This window comes from Anopheles moucheti, chromosome 3, assembly GCF_943734755.1.
Source record: "Anopheles moucheti chromosome 3, idAnoMoucSN_F20_07, whole genome shotgun sequence".
Classification (NCBI taxonomy): domain Eukaryota; kingdom Metazoa; phylum Arthropoda; class Insecta; order Diptera; family Culicidae; genus Anopheles; species Anopheles moucheti.
The window spans coordinates 39,322,761-39,338,370 of record NC_069141.1 but is presented as its reverse complement, the minus strand read 5'-3'; the positions used below and the strand labels follow the sequence as shown (position 1 = coordinate 39,338,370).

At 42.5% G+C, this 15,610-nt stretch overlaps 2 protein-coding genes across 4 annotated transcripts; both read right to left on the bottom strand.

The window, feature by feature from the left end:
- Positions 1 to 22: 22 nt before the first annotated feature.
- LOC128302089 (E3 ubiquitin-protein ligase rnf146) lies at positions 23 to 1,809 on the bottom strand. Of its 2 annotated transcripts, none has more exons than XM_053038815.1 (3): positions 1,631 to 1,809; positions 1,461 to 1,555; positions 23 to 1,388 (listed from the first exon to the last, which is right to left on the bottom strand). In XM_053038815.1, the coding sequence occupies exons 1-3, from the start codon at positions 1,731 to 1,733 to the stop codon at positions 579 to 581; spliced, it is 1,008 nt and encodes a 335-aa protein (XP_052894775.1). In that variant the 5' UTR covers positions 1,734 to 1,809; the 3' UTR covers positions 23 to 578. The 2 variants fall into 2 exon arrangements, with proteins under 2 accessions (XP_052894775.1, XP_052894774.1); XM_053038814.1 differs by having other exon boundaries at positions 1,461 to 1,552.
- Positions 1,810 to 2,113: 304 nt separating this feature from the next.
- Positions 2,114 to 8,584, bottom strand: LOC128303382 (diphosphoinositol polyphosphate phosphohydrolase 1). 2 transcript variants are annotated; one of them, XM_053040316.1, is made up of 4 exons: positions 7,527 to 8,584; positions 5,639 to 5,818; positions 5,391 to 5,546; positions 2,114 to 4,881 (listed from the first exon to the last, which is right to left on the bottom strand). In XM_053040316.1, exons 2-4 carry the CDS (start codon positions 5,735 to 5,737, stop codon positions 4,453 to 4,455), a joined length of 684 nt encoding a protein of 227 aa, XP_052896276.1. In that variant the 5' UTR covers positions 5,738 to 5,818; positions 7,527 to 8,584; the 3' UTR covers positions 2,114 to 4,452. The 2 variants fall into 2 exon arrangements, with proteins under 2 accessions (XP_052896276.1, XP_052896277.1); XM_053040317.1 differs by lacking the exon at positions 7,527 to 8,584 and adding an exon at positions 5,927 to 5,980.
- Positions 8,585 to 15,610: the final 7,026 nt, after the last annotated feature.

The window sequence follows — 15,610 nt, the reverse complement described above, 5'->3', positions numbered from 1 at the left end:
AGCAAAAGGCTCTGCGTACAACCAAATGCTGGCTTTATTAAACAACTGAAGCAATTGCAATCCTAGAACTTGTATAATCAATTCGATCAGTAGTTATCCCACTTATTTTTAAATATAATAATGAGTGTTATTTCGAAAAGAAAAGAAACATAGTCGATCAATTAACTTACGCTAATCTTTCCCGATGCGACGGGTATAAAACGGACAAATTCACACAATTTATAGAATTAAAAACACAGAAGTTATGTATAAAAACGCTGCAATATCGTGACGCTTCTCGTTCATGAGAAATAATATGTTATGAATAACACAACTCCACGGTTTCGTCCGTGTTTTAGCGTCTTTTTAGTAGTAGTTTGCGCGTAGATCATATCAATGATCTAATGCTATGGTATAGAGTAAATAGAGCTATGCATATACTTTTATATCACTTTAGAATGCCTTAATGCGCACAACCAGTTAGAACGGCATGCGATCTTCCGTTTCTTTACCTAGTGCGCGCGCGAATAGTTGCATTGAGCAACACTGCACATGAGAAATTTGCTTTGCTCCAGCAGTTTATAGTGCTCAAAATGAAATTAAAGCACAAGTAAGTTATCATCCCCATCATCACTTCCCTCGTCATCACTGTCTGTGGCTGAGTAATCGTGATGGTTGAGATCGATCAACTCCTGCATTCGAGGACTTGCACGTTCAACACTGCTTCTTGCAGCAGTGCAGTTTCCACTGATTGCAGAAGTCATTGTAGGGGTCGAAATGCAGGGCACATCATCTGTTTCGTTACCCGTACCGGTGGAACTTTCACTCTCAGCACCACTGCCACCATCAGGCCTCGGCTCATGTTCATTAGCTTCAATCGAATCACCCATGGCCGGCACATTTACCATCCCAGTGGCTAAGGTGGAAGCAGACGTGGAAGCACCTTCGTTGAGATTCATTTCACCCATCGCGGAAGACAGTTCGTTCATGTCGTTGCTAGTGGTCGATGGCGGGTTGTTGTCACCCGTATCAAGTCGCAACCCGGCAACACCCTTCTTTGGTATGCTCACCAGATCCCGTTTGATACGCCGTATGCGCGAATAATCATTCTGCCGTATCTGACACTTGTGTTCGAACGAGACGATGTACACGAATCCGGCCACCAATATTTTGCAACTCTTGTCGCCACGTAGATACGCTTCTTCCAGCTCCTGGCTGGTGCGTTCATCATACTGCCACCAACCGTGACCTCCCTCGTAGTACCAACGGTACTCATTACCATCCGATATGGTTGCGGTAGCTGCACGCACTATCTCCTCCACACCGTTTACCAGTTGCGGGTGATCTAGATAGGTCAGTGGGATATCACAACGGCACATGGCGCAGCGTAAATTTTTGAATGCAACACCCTAAACGGAGAAAGAATAGAATGTGTTAGAATGGATTTTGAGAGCTCGTTTGCTTTCTGGTGTTTGACTAACCTTCACACATAGGAAGCAAAAAATGTGACCACAGGGCAACCGGACGGGATGGACGCACGTCTGCAGACATACGGGACATTCAAGTTTAGAATCTGCCGTGTGGAGTAAGATGTATAAAATTGTTGAGTACATTAATACGCTCAAAAAATCCTCCCATTATAGCTGCTTACTTGATGATGTTGCTTCTGGTTTCTTCGGCATTTCCTCTCTGTCGCCATCTTCGGACCGGGCACTGGTAGGAGTGGAATTGTTGGGCTCGGTTGATTCGGCCATCTCCGAATACTCCTTAAAACGGCCCGTTTTCAATATAGCACACGCAATCAAATCGTTTGCTGGGAGCAGAATGTTCCAAATTCGCTGGGAATTTGTAAACAATTATTTTGCCTTCTGCACAGGAAGCAACGACGTACACAATGTAGCTGCATCAATAATAAGGAGAGCAAAACAACGAACAGATGGATTTGACGTTTGGGAAGAGCTGCTCGAATTCTAGTCGAACCGCACGACTTTGTCGGAAAATGTCGACAATTCAAAGCAGTCGTTATAACCGGATACTATCATCTTCTTCTTTTTCTTCTGATACTATCATCATGCGTTCGCAAAGGACAAAAAAATAAATAAAAACAACAGCTTCCGTTTCGTTGTTCGGCAACGTTTGGTTTTTTCTCTCTTTCTGTTTGTTTTTCTTTTATAATAAAGTCAAATACATTTGATGTATTCTTATGACATTTTTCTTACTTCCCGTCTCTGCACTCCATTTCTAACACATTTTACTTCCGAAACTAAGTTTTTCTGTTTTTTTAATAGAAGTTATACTGTTCCACAACACTAGTGTGCAACTGTTTCGTGGTGAGTTTTGCATTTGCAGTACTGGAGTAGGTGTTAATTACTTTGAATTCTTAAGGTTTAGTATCTAGCGCTTTCCACCCTTCTGATTAAAACCGTAACCTGGCTTAACTGTTTTTTGCCTTTCCCACCCAAATAAAAAAAACCCTTTAACAAAGTTTCAGCTTCGTCGTCCAGCGCTATTTTCCCGCTTTTCTTTAATGGTTCGTATGGTACACCACGACCTGTGTTTTTCAGAATTCTGTTTTCATGCAATTTCGGACCAGCTGTTGGACTGTGCCTATATTGGTAAATTACAATAATAAAGTATCATTAGTATAAGTAGTTAAAGGTATAATTTAGCAAATCTTAACGCAATCATTACTAGCCCGAGCGCTATATACTCTGGCCGCTTTGCTTTGCCGCGTTGTGTTCCGTCTGTTTAGTCGTCGTTAGTAGTAGTAGTAGTAGTAGCAAATGGTTGGTTCTTTTTAATTTCTTCTTTTCCTTACACGACACACCCTTCCAAATACTTGCCGCCACTGGTACAGTAAAAGTTTTACTTTCATTTTCCCTAAATGTTTCGCCCGTTTTCACATTCTCACTCTGTAATATAAGCCGCGTGGGTCTTAGAAATCTACCTTCCAACAATCACACGTTCCCCATTCGTTATTAATGAAGCACACTGTCACATGCAAGGTGCTCCAGAGTATTTGTGTATAGATTTATATTTAATATTCTGCCCCACATAAGTTTGTTTTTCTGTGATAGCTGTACTTTTGCAAATTATTTCGTCACGCGTTTGATTGATAACTTTTAAAAAACATATCTTCCTACCAGATGTAGATGCGTGGGACAAGTTTTTTGTTAATTTTATACTTCTCTCTACTGCTCGACAACATATTGATCTTTAATAACACGACGTGAGGACAGTTTTTAGCTGTTTGAAACTTAAACACAGTATCCCGCCCCGTGGGATTGCTCAAAGAGTGAGAGTGCGACACGTGCTATTTTATTCCTATTATTCTTAGTTCAACTGTTTCTTGTAATTTTGTGTAGTTCATCTGTATCTTTTTCTCTTAGTTAGTTGCTACTTCAACGTATCTCTACAGCTTGCAAGCTAGCTTTTGTTTTCTATCTTTTCCTGCTTGGGGAAAGCACGCAGTGCTGTACGAGTTTGTGGGATTCAGAGGTTCCTGTACGGTACGAGTGCTAACGTCGCAATAATTGGTTTCGATTGTTTCCATCATCTACGCCACATCAAACGTTTGCTTGCTGAGTGATGTGTTGAGCACAAAGAAAACGATTGAATAAAACCGAAAGAGTCTTGCTTTTGGCATAGGTTCCAGAGCACAGCATTAAACATAAACATTTCCTTTCGATAACAGCAAATACGTATGTGCTCGAGACCCTTTTTTAACGCGCTTTGTTAATTTTGAACGATAGTATAACGCTTGAACTGCATTTTCTTTGCTACTCAAACGGGTTACAGGGTCTGGTATGATTGGCCATGAATCGCGTTCTAAAAAAAAATAAAAAGGTAAGCAAAACGATAACCCCACGACTGTTTTACGTTTCCCTCCCTCAATAATCTCGATTTCTTTTATCTTCACAGCTACACGGCTAATAGCCGTACAACACTACTACTGCACTTATTCTTATCGGTTACACTTCGAAACGGTGGTGTCCAAAATCTTAAGGCGAAGCAACAATGCACAGCTGTTGAATTTGGTATGATTTTGTTTTTCTTCCTCAAGTTCCAAATGGCTTTGTTTGTTCAAGGGTACGCATCTACCGATTGGTGGTTGAATCCTATTGCGCTAAGTAATGCAAGAGCTTAGCTAGTGGTTGTCTCGTCCTCTCGCCTGCGTTAGTCCTATTTCGTTTAGTCAGTTTTTGCTTGCACTGTCGTTTATTCTAAGCATGGTACGAAGTGGCAAAACGCAATAATTTCCATAAACATGTACCTTGGCAAATTTCCGAAAGTATTCGAGTTGTAAGATGCAAAACCGTGAGTGATGAAATCGATCTATTCACCAACAATGTAAATGAAAACGAAACAAAACAATATACAGTCCTGTTGCTGATGAAGATCCTCTCTCTCTCTCTCCACTTCCAGTAGCGTACTAAAATATCGATTATAAACGCAGTAATTTGATGGAGAGATTTAAGTGGTTGGAGTCGGTGGTGGCGATACTGGTTCATTCGCAGCTTCCGCAGGTGCACCGTCGCCGTCGTCTGTCATTGTGGTGCAGGCGGGTGGTGTCGTCGGTGTCGATTCGGTCGTATCCTTGTCACCGGCATTATCTTCCGACGGCGTGCAATTGTTCGTTTCGGGTTCGCTCGTAAAGTCGTCATTATCATGTTCGGATATAATTGGCGGTGGGTCGGACGACGAGTATGTCCGGTGCTTCGAGTGACGCAACTGCTGCAGGTAATGGCGCTGGGTCGGTTTGTGCAGCGCCAACTGCGACAGGGCCTCCTCGATCGAGAACCACTGTCGTTTTCGTCCGATCGTTTTCGAATCTTCCCATTCGTCCAGCTCCTGGGTAACGACCATTACGAACACCTCGGTACGGTGCATGTGTTCGGTATTCTGTAGTAAGGTGGATAGAAAGTGGAGCGGTTTAATTTATGCGGTTTTGACAACATAATGGTATAAGAAATAAAATTTAAATACAATAAAATACAATTGTTGTATCTAATAAATCTTTCGATAAGAGCTGTTCAAACAATGAATTCGCTTTTAATATATTCAGGGATTCTATAAATTTCATGCATCCTCAATTATTTATTAATCAGGGTTTCTCACGATTTTTTTGTCGGTTCACTCGGACCACGCAATTGAATGTTGACAGTACTTGGGTTATTTCATCAGTATTCTTACTTTATATGATAAAAAAATGATTCATGCATCAGTGAGGACTTTTAAGCCTTTCTCGATTCGTGATTCTTAGACAATCTATGAATCTATAAAATTTCAAATGTCTTTTAGGAATCATTAATCTTCAAAACAGAAATGCACAACCATTCATTCAGAGTTATGAACCCGAATCACATTCACCCAAAGCTAAAATAAAATAATATATTGTTTGAATTTATTACCTCAAACACGCCAAGACAGCGGCCTAGTTGGCCCATTACTCCAGCTTCTTCCAGTACCTCTCGTGTTGCAGTTAACGATGCTTCCTCTTCCGGTTCGACGCCACCACCTGGAACGATCCACAATTCCGGTCTTCTTGACGATGTAACCAACAAAACCTGCGGCAGTAATTGTAGTTTGGCGAAGAAGCGGGATTTTGTTAATTCTTTAACATTCAAAAAAGTTACAAGATGTTTTTCTTTTTTCATACTTCCGCCTCTGCTTCCGATCGTACGCAAATGCATGCAGCACGACGACGGTATCCGTCCTTGTCGTAGATGCGTATCGAGTTTGGTTTTTCCTTCACCATCTTGCCCTGTTGCGTTACTGTGCGAGGTTACGTGTAAAACCAAGTCAAATACGTGTCCGGGGGATATGATAGTTGATATTCCTACAAATGAAGCAAAAGAGAAAAGGGGAAAAATAGAAATTATTTAATGAGCTGATTCATCGAACTTAGCACAGTTCATCTCTTTCATAAATGCTACGCAATGTTTACCAGTCGTCAAACGCGAAGTGACATGGAGCGACAACACATATCATGGGTGCACCAGAAGATTGGCATTCAACTTCCATGGCGACGATCGAGTTTATGTGCCGAGGAATTCGTCTCGCTGATAAGCACATATTCTTCATGCGGCACTCTCGCCTAGATTACCCATCATCATCAAAAAAACGTCATATAAACACAGTGTGGCAAAGAACATCGCGATCTTCATCCGCTCCTGCTGGTGCACATCTTGCACCAGCAGCTATATCTCACCTCGCGATCAGGCGGATCGGAAGAAATAAGAGTACGCCGCATATAAACAAGTGGATTTATCAAATACGCGCAAAAAAACAATTCGCAAATGAAGAGTCAACATAAAATTTAATTTATGCTTAGTTTAGAGGGAGATCCCCCAGCCCTCAGCCTTGGGAGCGCTTACCAGATGGGGTGCAGAAGAGTTTCTTCTTTACGCTCCGTCCTAAATATAGCTCCCTTTTTTGCCAAGCGCAAGCGGCCACAAAAAAAAACGAGTCTCCCGTCAAGATGAACCCGGCTTTCCGTGTCGTTTATTTCACCGGGTCACACACATCACTATGTGGTACATGTGGGTCCATCCTAGCACCAAATTAAGCGTGTATAGCATGTGGGCCGCACACGTCCGTTAACGCCAAACTCTGCCCATTCACCCTCCTTCCCCAAATTCTCTCCCCTACAGGGTTTTTTTATACTCCTGCTGTTCGGTTGGCTAGGTTCATCAGCCGGCAGCAGCTGGTAGCCTCAAACATTGTGTGGTTTCCTAGTGCGGGAATGATAATAATCGGAAATACAAAATCAAAGTTCCGTCAAAGTGGAGGAGGTGGTCGCTTACGGCTCCTCCGTTGCAGGCGTAACAGGTGTCCGCGGGTGTGCATGATACTGCCGCCTCTGTGGTGAAAGAAGAACATGGGGTTGGGCACGAGTCGCGCATCCGTCTGTTAGCGAATTGTGTGTGTTTTTTTTTCAGTTTCAAACACGCAAAAAAAAAACTCTGCCGTATTGAGTGCCGATGCCGATGCCTGTATATTGTTTCTACAGCGACAATGTTTGCGTACGGAGTAGGCGCAGTGGAGAGAACCATGAAGAACCATACAAGTGGGCATAATTATCTGCCGGTGCTTCCACGCGTGCGGACTTAAAACCTCCATTTGGACTGGTGTGGATGGATTCGTACGTTACTAAAACAAAAGCATATGATGATTGGCATTAAAGGTTATAGACAGGCCGTGTTTGACATTGGGCGACATGTGGCAAAATTGAAATCCATACATTAATTTAACTTATTTCATTTGTCGTGGTGGTCACCGCATCCAACATTTAGGGGTTGCAATTAACACAACTTAACCAACACTTTTTATGCCACGGACGGTCACATTGTTTATGTAGTTTGTTCAATCTTATCTTGGAATAAGGTTTTTACGGTGGGTTTTATGAAATTGGTGAATGTGGATTTTTCTTGTTTTAAATTAAGCGCTGTCGGGGTAAAGGGCAACCACGCCATCATCATCCCTTTCCCGTCTGTATGGTTTGGCTCGTTTCGCGAATTGTGGGGGTGGAGATGCAGTAAACATACCAATCTGCGTGATGATGTCAGATGGTCAGGACGATGTTTTCTCGCTGTTGCAGACGGCGTGTGTGTGCGGGGCTGATTTTACCGCTGCGCCACACAAGGGGTTGTTCGTTGCCTGCACAGAGTAGCGATCTTTTGGTTTCTTACTTTACACTCCACTGCACCTACGATTCGCACATCTACAAATACATACACGCACACTCATACATATAGATGTATATATATATATATATATATATATACACAGCAGCCAAAACACAGCCACAATGAAACGCCAGCAACAACAAAAACCACTAGAGGCACACGGCGATTGCAAACGTACAGCTTTTTACATCACCTTCACACGCGCCCATACACACACACACTTACTCATTCCCACATACGGGACGCACATACACACGGTACACCGATCTTGCACGGTTTTGCATTCGTCCTGTCCGGTATTTCGTCGCCGTTTTCTCGTTAACGTCTTCGTCTTTTCGCTAGCAAAATATTCGTTTTGCAGCGTGCGTCCTCAAAAGAAAAAAGTCGTTGCCGTCTTCGTCGTCTTCGTCCTCCTGTGCGTACGGCGTAGGCACCTACTGTAACACACTCGACTATCCCGGTTCACCTTTCGAAATACTCAGGCGCTAGCAGGAGCCGAGCAAAGGTGAACTAGCTTAGGTAGCAGAAGAAAGCAGGAATGCTACGATTGTACACAGTATGCAACGCGCCCATCTTGGCCCTGTGGGACAGTGCACATCCGGGGGTGTAGAGCACTGTAGTCGATTGTGCTAGACTGGTCTGGTTTTGGCAGTATCGTATCACTTCCGGATGTTTTGTTCTACGCGCACCGACCGCACCTCTTCATCGCCCGCACACCACACCAAGCCACTTGTACACTTTGGACGACGATTCGCCGGCTAGCTTCGTTTCGGTTCGAATGGTGGAATAGCGGCGCACTAACCGTGGGGCGGTGACGTACGAATTTCAACGAACACACGCATTTACGGATTTGATGTCGCAAATCTGTTAGCGGAAATTTCAGCACAGCCGGTCCGCAGAGACACAAGGAAACAAAAAGCACATTGAAACCTCGATTATCCGGGGTCAAAAAGTGACAAGCCCCGGTAGTTCGGGAGGCGCGGATGAACCGAACCGGTAGTTTTGTTTATAGCTGTTGCGGTTGAATACTGTGCGGTTGTTTATTTATAATTTGAATTAGATGCACAACAGAAGAATAAAAATAGCGTGTTTTGACATAAGTAATCCAGTTGCAAGCATTTTGGAAGCAGTTTTACAAACGTGCATAATTTCATAATTGATATTTCGATTTTTTTTCTTTTATTTGTCCGTTAAACGTATTTTTGAGATTAAATAAAAATAACGTTCAAATTGTGGTACGAACGATTGTGGGCGCATCATCCTCAATAGACCTTGACACAGCAATCTCATCTCGGTACGATCAATCTTGGTCAAAATGGACACGAAATTACGAAAAGATAGACGCGCCACACTTGATTGTGCACCTGTCGCTGAATCTGCAATATAAAACGATATCATCGCGTATAAAATAGTATTCGTATGTATTCGCGATTTGAATGTCTTATAATAAAATATCTATTTCAATCGGAAAATGCAAATTTGATGGTATTCAGTATGACAACAAATCAAAAGCACAAAAACCCCTTCGTATTGGTTAATAATGGACATCATTATAGCTTGACCCTGTAATCTTGCTGCGACTATTTTACAGCGAATTATATGAAAACAGGGAATAGCCAGACTCATGTTTGCTGGTCTTCTCATCTGAATGACACCGGCCGACCGTGCACGTAAAATCGTTTTAGGTCGCCCATACCGAAAGGGTTATAGTTCGCGAAAAAGGTCGGTTCGCGAAAAAGACGATCGAGGTCACAGACCATATATAAATATTCTAGCTTATTAAAAGTCTTTATAAATACTTTTTAATTTCCTGCTAGAGATTATATAAAAGAGAAGGATCGACCAGAAACGGATTAGTGTGTATGATAAAGTCTAGTTTATTTTTTTTATTCTCACCAGAAAGGTCGTAAACTAAACTTCTATTATTAAACCTAAAAATCGTATAATTATAATATTCCACAACAGAGAGATCATAATCAATACAAATCATGGCAATAATGATGGGCGACATTACATCCTTCCACTTTTTAAATATACCATATACCCAGGTGGACTCAGTAATAATGGAAAATTTGACATTAAATTTTATAGTTTTGATTACAAATATAATTTAATGCAAGACACACCTTAAGAAGCGAATAACAAAATGTTGCATCTGCGGACTTGGAGGTAATTTGTATTGCTTCCTAATAGTTATAAAATATCTTAAATAAATATAAACAATGGCACGTTAGTCACTTTCTGAAGAAATCAAACATCTAAATAAACCCGCATCGTGTTTCATTTGAAGAGAAAGGAGAATTATTCACAAGCGTAATAGCAACCATGCGCCTCCATCGTGTTTGCGCTTGGAACCACGTTTCTAGGATTTTGCATTTCATAAATCCTCGTCTAACCATGCGAACACTAATACCTGCCACGGTCATTGCCATCGGTGGTGCCGGCGAAAATGGCCCCAAATGGTAACGGTGCTTGACGGCTGAACGGTAAGCACACCTTCTGGGCCAGCCAGTACACGCCACATTACCAGCATCTAGATGCGCATTTTGTCTTAAATGAGACATTTAAAATCAGCAATTTAACATGAATTATGTACGATTTCGTTCGCATATAATTAAGTGACATTATAAACTCATGAGGTTAGCTTATTTATTTACTAATTAAATCAAACACCTACTCGTCTTCGGGACGATTGCACTGAAACGGCTGGCCAAGAGGCATCCTTCCACCCACCGGCACCGGCATCATTGAGCGTGACAGGTACGTGGTGCGGCTAGAACGGGCGACATGCGTTCGATATATGTACCGGGCTCGGTTGTACACAATCTCCAGCTGCTCCGATCGCGGTACACGCAAACCGAACGCCAACATTAAGACTTCATGCAGCGACTTCACGCATGTTTACATAATTACGGGCATGTAAAGCGAACGCACAAACGAGTCCTCCGCCCGGACTGGGTTCGGTGGATTGCGGATGCCTCGCGCGTTTTGTGGTAGTGTGTGGAGTGTTAATTATAAGTTTATCACCGGTAGATCCATCGACCGGCTGGTTTTCGTGCGGTTGAAGGTGTGCGAAGATAAATGCTTGCTCTACGAGAAACGCATCACATGCTGTCCGTATCTGGACAGCTCCCTCGCAAACGTTGACGATCATCCACATTCGGTAACTGATTCTACCTTGTAACGTGGGTGCTGGCAAACGATTCCCCGGCGGGTGGTTTAATTGCATTGAAAATATGTTTACAAGTGCACCTATCAAATCGGTAACGACTGCCCGTTAGGGGACCCTTGGAACGCTATGACAGTCGTACGACACACTGGACGCATTCGTCTTTGCTAACGGTTCTCATCGTCGATGATCTACGTTAATTACCTTCCAAACTCATTAAATGTCAAATTTTGCAACTACCGCACACGACTGTTTGACGCCAAGGTATGAGGAGAGCGTTAGTTTTTTTTTCTTCTCCCTATTCCCAATGCTATTTGTCACGCCAAAGCTGCAGATGCAAAATATGACCCAAAAGTTGAAGGTGTCATAGGTGTGGGCCTTAATTGGCGTGTCACGAAATGTTTTAATGTGTTGTAGCGTATAGCAAAAGGAGAAACGGATCGATTTATGTTTCGTTTTATCACAAAAAAGGTATATTTTTTTGCGTATTCGCGTATTTAACGTATTCACCATTTTAGAACTAAGCTAAGCGTATAACAACCGTACCACTGTTCATTGATTTTAAAACGCTTCATTGGTGAACTATTTGTGGCTCATCTATTTGAGAAATAATATTTGTTCTCTTTTGATTTACTGTACTCAGAGTATTGCATGAGGTTGAATATTTCTGGCTCCTTTTGTGTTGATTGATATAATCCACAGTCAGAAGGTTAGTATGCAGTTCGATCTTGATTCTTCTGAGATGTATATTTAAATGATAAACATTATCCTATGTCCATTACACTATTTTTAATTTAGCTTACAAACCAAGTTCTGTAACTATCATTTGGCATTGGCATCCTACTAAACTCATTTAATTTGCTCGCAATCGAGCGTTTAAGACTTCTGATTAATTTTCTGTTGCTATTTGTCCAGTTCAGTACAATAATACTGGACGATTCGTTCGGGGTAAGTCCCGGCTTTTTTAAATTGTTAAATTAAACTAAATTGTTAATAGTGGATTGTTGCGAATCCTCTATGGACTCTCTAAAATAGAACTACCGGTACGCGTCAAGTTTGTCTTCGTTTTCATCGGCATAATTAACAACCTCAAGAGGTCTAGGGCCTGCCAATTCTGGCTTTGTTTGACTTTATTTACCTGGAGCTGGAACCATCTGGAAACCTTCCTGACGGCTGATCAAGCTATTTACCCTTGTCTCAGTCCGGAAGCGTCAAGTTTAATCACAACTAATTTTGGAGCATAATAATTCTACTAAAATCGATGCAACGAATTAGTATTAATTATTATTATGTATCCAACACGATTTAAAATATAGGATGAGAGTCATTTAACAATGTTATGTTAAATGTTACAGGAAAAAAGAGGGATAACAAGTTTGGGGTATGATTAAAAACGATTACTGCTATAAGTTGGAACAAAATGCTCTAGGGTTCTATTTGCATTCTTTGCATAACCTGTCTGTTTGGTGTCTGGTTGTTCGTCAACTGGTATAGTGTGGACCTCCGCTGCGTCTACAGTTGGTAGTTAATTATGTTTTTCCATACCCATAATTGCTAAAATTTTTATAAAATTTGTAACGCGTGCTAAACTCCAAGATATTGAGTTGATGTAAAAACATGGGTACAAATAATAAGTGAAAGTTGATAAACAAATCAAACAACAAAAATGAACCACTACTACTTCGGACGAGGACCTCCAGTCTCGAATAGTTCAAGGATTTTTTAGCATTCTTTAATATCTCTGGTGATTGGTGAGAATTGGTGTGTTCAGCTTTACATGGTCGTTGATCTGAACCAATCTTGTTCCGCATGTATCTTTCGATGTTATACCAATAACGAATCATTATAAGAATAAAATATTAATTATGAATACGAATTCCTAGTTCCAATTTCAACGAACAACAATTGCTCAACAAAAGTGAATGTTCATCTTTAAACAATCCGAGTAAAGCGAACAGATCGTGTAAGTGAATTTGATGAATAATATTTATGTTGTTGAGGTTGGAGATGAGATGTGTTGAAAATGTGTTTTATGCTGTTAATGAGACAAAAAACCTGTTTGTACCAAATGTGCAAAAGCCTTTTGTACACCCTGCAGCGTAGCATCATCGCTCAGCTTCTTCATTCTATTGGTGATATGTGTGTATGTATGTGCCCCATTCCCACGAAAACGATCGGTGACAAAACCGCGATAGCAATCGCGTCGTGCCGAAGGGATCGAGCGGACCGTCACCGGCTGTACTTCTTCCATTCGTGGGTGCTACGGCTGGCCCGCGCCCGGTTCGCAGTGACTGAAGGATGCATGGAGCGAAGAATGGCGCGAATAAATCGTGTCGATGCTATTAATGGATGATGTGCAATGTGTCCGTTTGTTTGCCATCGAGCCTGTCGCACCGTGTGCCCTTCGCACCCTGTAGCGCAGTGCACACGCTCGTGTGTGCATCTCGTGCAGCTCATGCCTGTATGGTCCGGTTTGCGTGTAGCGCAATTCGTCACCATCCGTTGGCATTCGCCACCCTTCTTTTGGGGTGGTTTTTGCCTCGCGGGAGAATGAGTATTGTTGCACTAGCTCGATGTTGGTCGGTTTTTGCTATCGCTGTCTTGTGCCTTCTCCTATTCTCCGTCGCTTCTTTCATATTCCACTGCCGCGCCGATTGGGGCCGGCGACAGCGATCGGGCTCGAGTTGTGCAGGCGGTTTCATAAAGCATGGCTAGTGGACGCTATGCTTACCGGCTTACGATTGGCACCTGCATATGCATTCTCACCGACCGCCTCCGTTGTCGTCGGCTCACCGCTCCTCACCCGGGCTGCTGCACCTGTTGGTGGCGGGTTGATTTATGTTTATGGCATTTTAAGTGCTTATTTTTGTTACGATGCTAGTCAGCGGCGAAAGAAACGGAGACAAAAACAAAACTCCAAAACATCAACCCGACCATGGGCAAAGCGATCGTTTTTGAGGATCACGGTCGGTTTGCTTCACCGGCGGCGAGATAGGTTCAGCGGTCTGCTTTTCCCGCCGTTGTTGTCTTTTGTTTCTCCACGACGGAGTATCCTTTTCGTCTTGCGCGCACAATCCTGGCGCACAATGTGGGGGCGAGAATGATGCATTTGTCACCATTATTGGATGTTGTCGGATGAGTTTTATTGGCTGATGACATTGTGATGTCGCATAAAGTGTGCTGATATTAGCTGGAGTGGCTTTTAGTTTGCTGTCCGTCGCGTTTCACCTTAAATGTTTGATATAGCTGACTACATTTTGAATGTAAAATTTAATGATACTTTGTTAATCGGATGCATAATTTAAATATGAGTTTACCATTTGTGAATAAAATTTGTGATTAGCATTTGTGAATGTATTATTTATGAGATTTTTAATTAAATAATTTTCAATGAATCCAACATTTAACACTATTCGATACCTTTCTATGATCTATAGTGGAACGGTTCTATAGTTGAGTGAAATGGTTGGCCGAGTGGTGTATTAATAGCGACGGCAGTCTTAACACGACAGGACCGGTCCAAAATCCCATCCGGACCAGTTCCCTGTATGCAGGACTGATTGTTCGGTTACGGGTAAATAAAGTTAAAGAAAGCCAAAAATGGCAGATCATAGACCACTTGAGGTCGTTGTGCCGTTAAAGAAAGAAAGTAGAAGAAAATTATAAATAAAATTATTTAATTTAATATCTTTTGAAGCTCATTTCAATACGATTTTAATTTTCTCTCTCTGTCTCTCGACGGAATACCTTTTTGTCCTTAAAAACGCCAGACGCCTCCATCGCCGCATGACCATAAAAGGTAAACGATCGTACGATCGGCCACGCAAAATGCACCGGCCAATTTCAAGGAGACTCCTACGATTTCTCGCGATTAGTCATCGGTCTGCAGCGAGAGAAGAAATTTCATCACCAGCCCAATAAGAGCGCTGAAGAATATGAGCGCTACTTGGGCTACTTTGGATCGTTCATTTGTGCATTTGTCATCCAACCCAGCGGCTTGGGATGAGAAGAACGCCTTAGCGATTTCCGGCCACGGTTGATGTTTTCATTTTAAATATCTTCAAAATATACCCGGCAAGGCGGCAGTATGGTGGACAAAATTTTAATCCTCCGTGCGGAGTACTTGCAACACCTCCTCAATCTGGCATATGACTGTTGTTATCCATAACCATAACCCCCATACGTCTGAATAGCACAAAAACAGATATCATCCAAGAACGTTTCCACTGCCATGGTGTACGCTGAGCATTAAGAAATCGAACAAATGGAACGCACTTTCGAGGTGAAAAAAGTGCATCGGGATAAACGGAGTAATAAACCTTCGCGAGGGCTACGGAGACCCCCAACTGTCGTCATACCGGGATGAAAAACGCATTTGCTCAACTCGCACACACACACACACACACGCGCACTCAGTGACGTCCCGCCGGCGCAGGCGATACATTATTTATGTGCATTTTTCGTGCCGTTGATAAGAGTGTGGGAGCGCGAAACGAATGTACGCCACACCGTTGCGCCGGTCTCGATTCCGGTGGGATTTAGTGTGGGTCTCTTAGATTCGAGGTTTCGTTGAACTCCTTTTTCTTCCAGTTGTCACCGGCCTAACCGTCACCGCTGCCATGTGCAACGCGAGGGGAAACTTTTTGCCAGCCCTGTGTCGGACGTTTTGTTGCTGTAGACGCTGAAACATTTCTGGGGCTTTTTGCAGGAGTAAATTAAAAAATTGCATACGACACAAAAAGACACATAATACCGTGGCGGCTGTGCGACTGAG

What these genes read in the sequence shown, in the direction of transcription:
- LOC128302089 (XM_053038815.1), bottom strand. Translation starts at nt 1,733, where the DNA reads ATGGCCGAATCAACCGAGCCCAACAATTCCACTCCTACCAGTGCCCGG. An exon ending in ACCAGAAGCAACATCATCAA is followed by an intron (nt 1,556 to 1,630) that starts GTAAGCAGCTAT and finishes TACTCCACACGG; the next exon opens with CAGATTCTAAACTTGAATGT. An exon ending in TTTGCTTCCTATGTGTGAAG is followed by an intron (nt 1,389 to 1,460) that starts GTTAGTCAAACA and finishes TTCTCCGTTTAG; the next exon opens with GGTGTTGCATTCAAAAATTT.
- LOC128303382 (XM_053040316.1), bottom strand. Translation starts at nt 5,737, where the DNA reads ATGGTGAAGGAAAAACCAAACTCGATACGCATCTACGACAAGGACGGA. An exon ending in GATCGGAAGCAGAGGCGGAA is followed by an intron (nt 5,547 to 5,638) that starts GTATGAAAAAAG and finishes TTACTGCCGCAG; the next exon opens with GTTTTGTTGGTTACATCGTC. An exon ending in GCTGTCTTGGCGTGTTTGAG is followed by an intron (nt 4,882 to 5,390) that starts GTAATAAATTCA and finishes ACCTTACTACAG; the next exon opens with AATACCGAACACATGCACCG.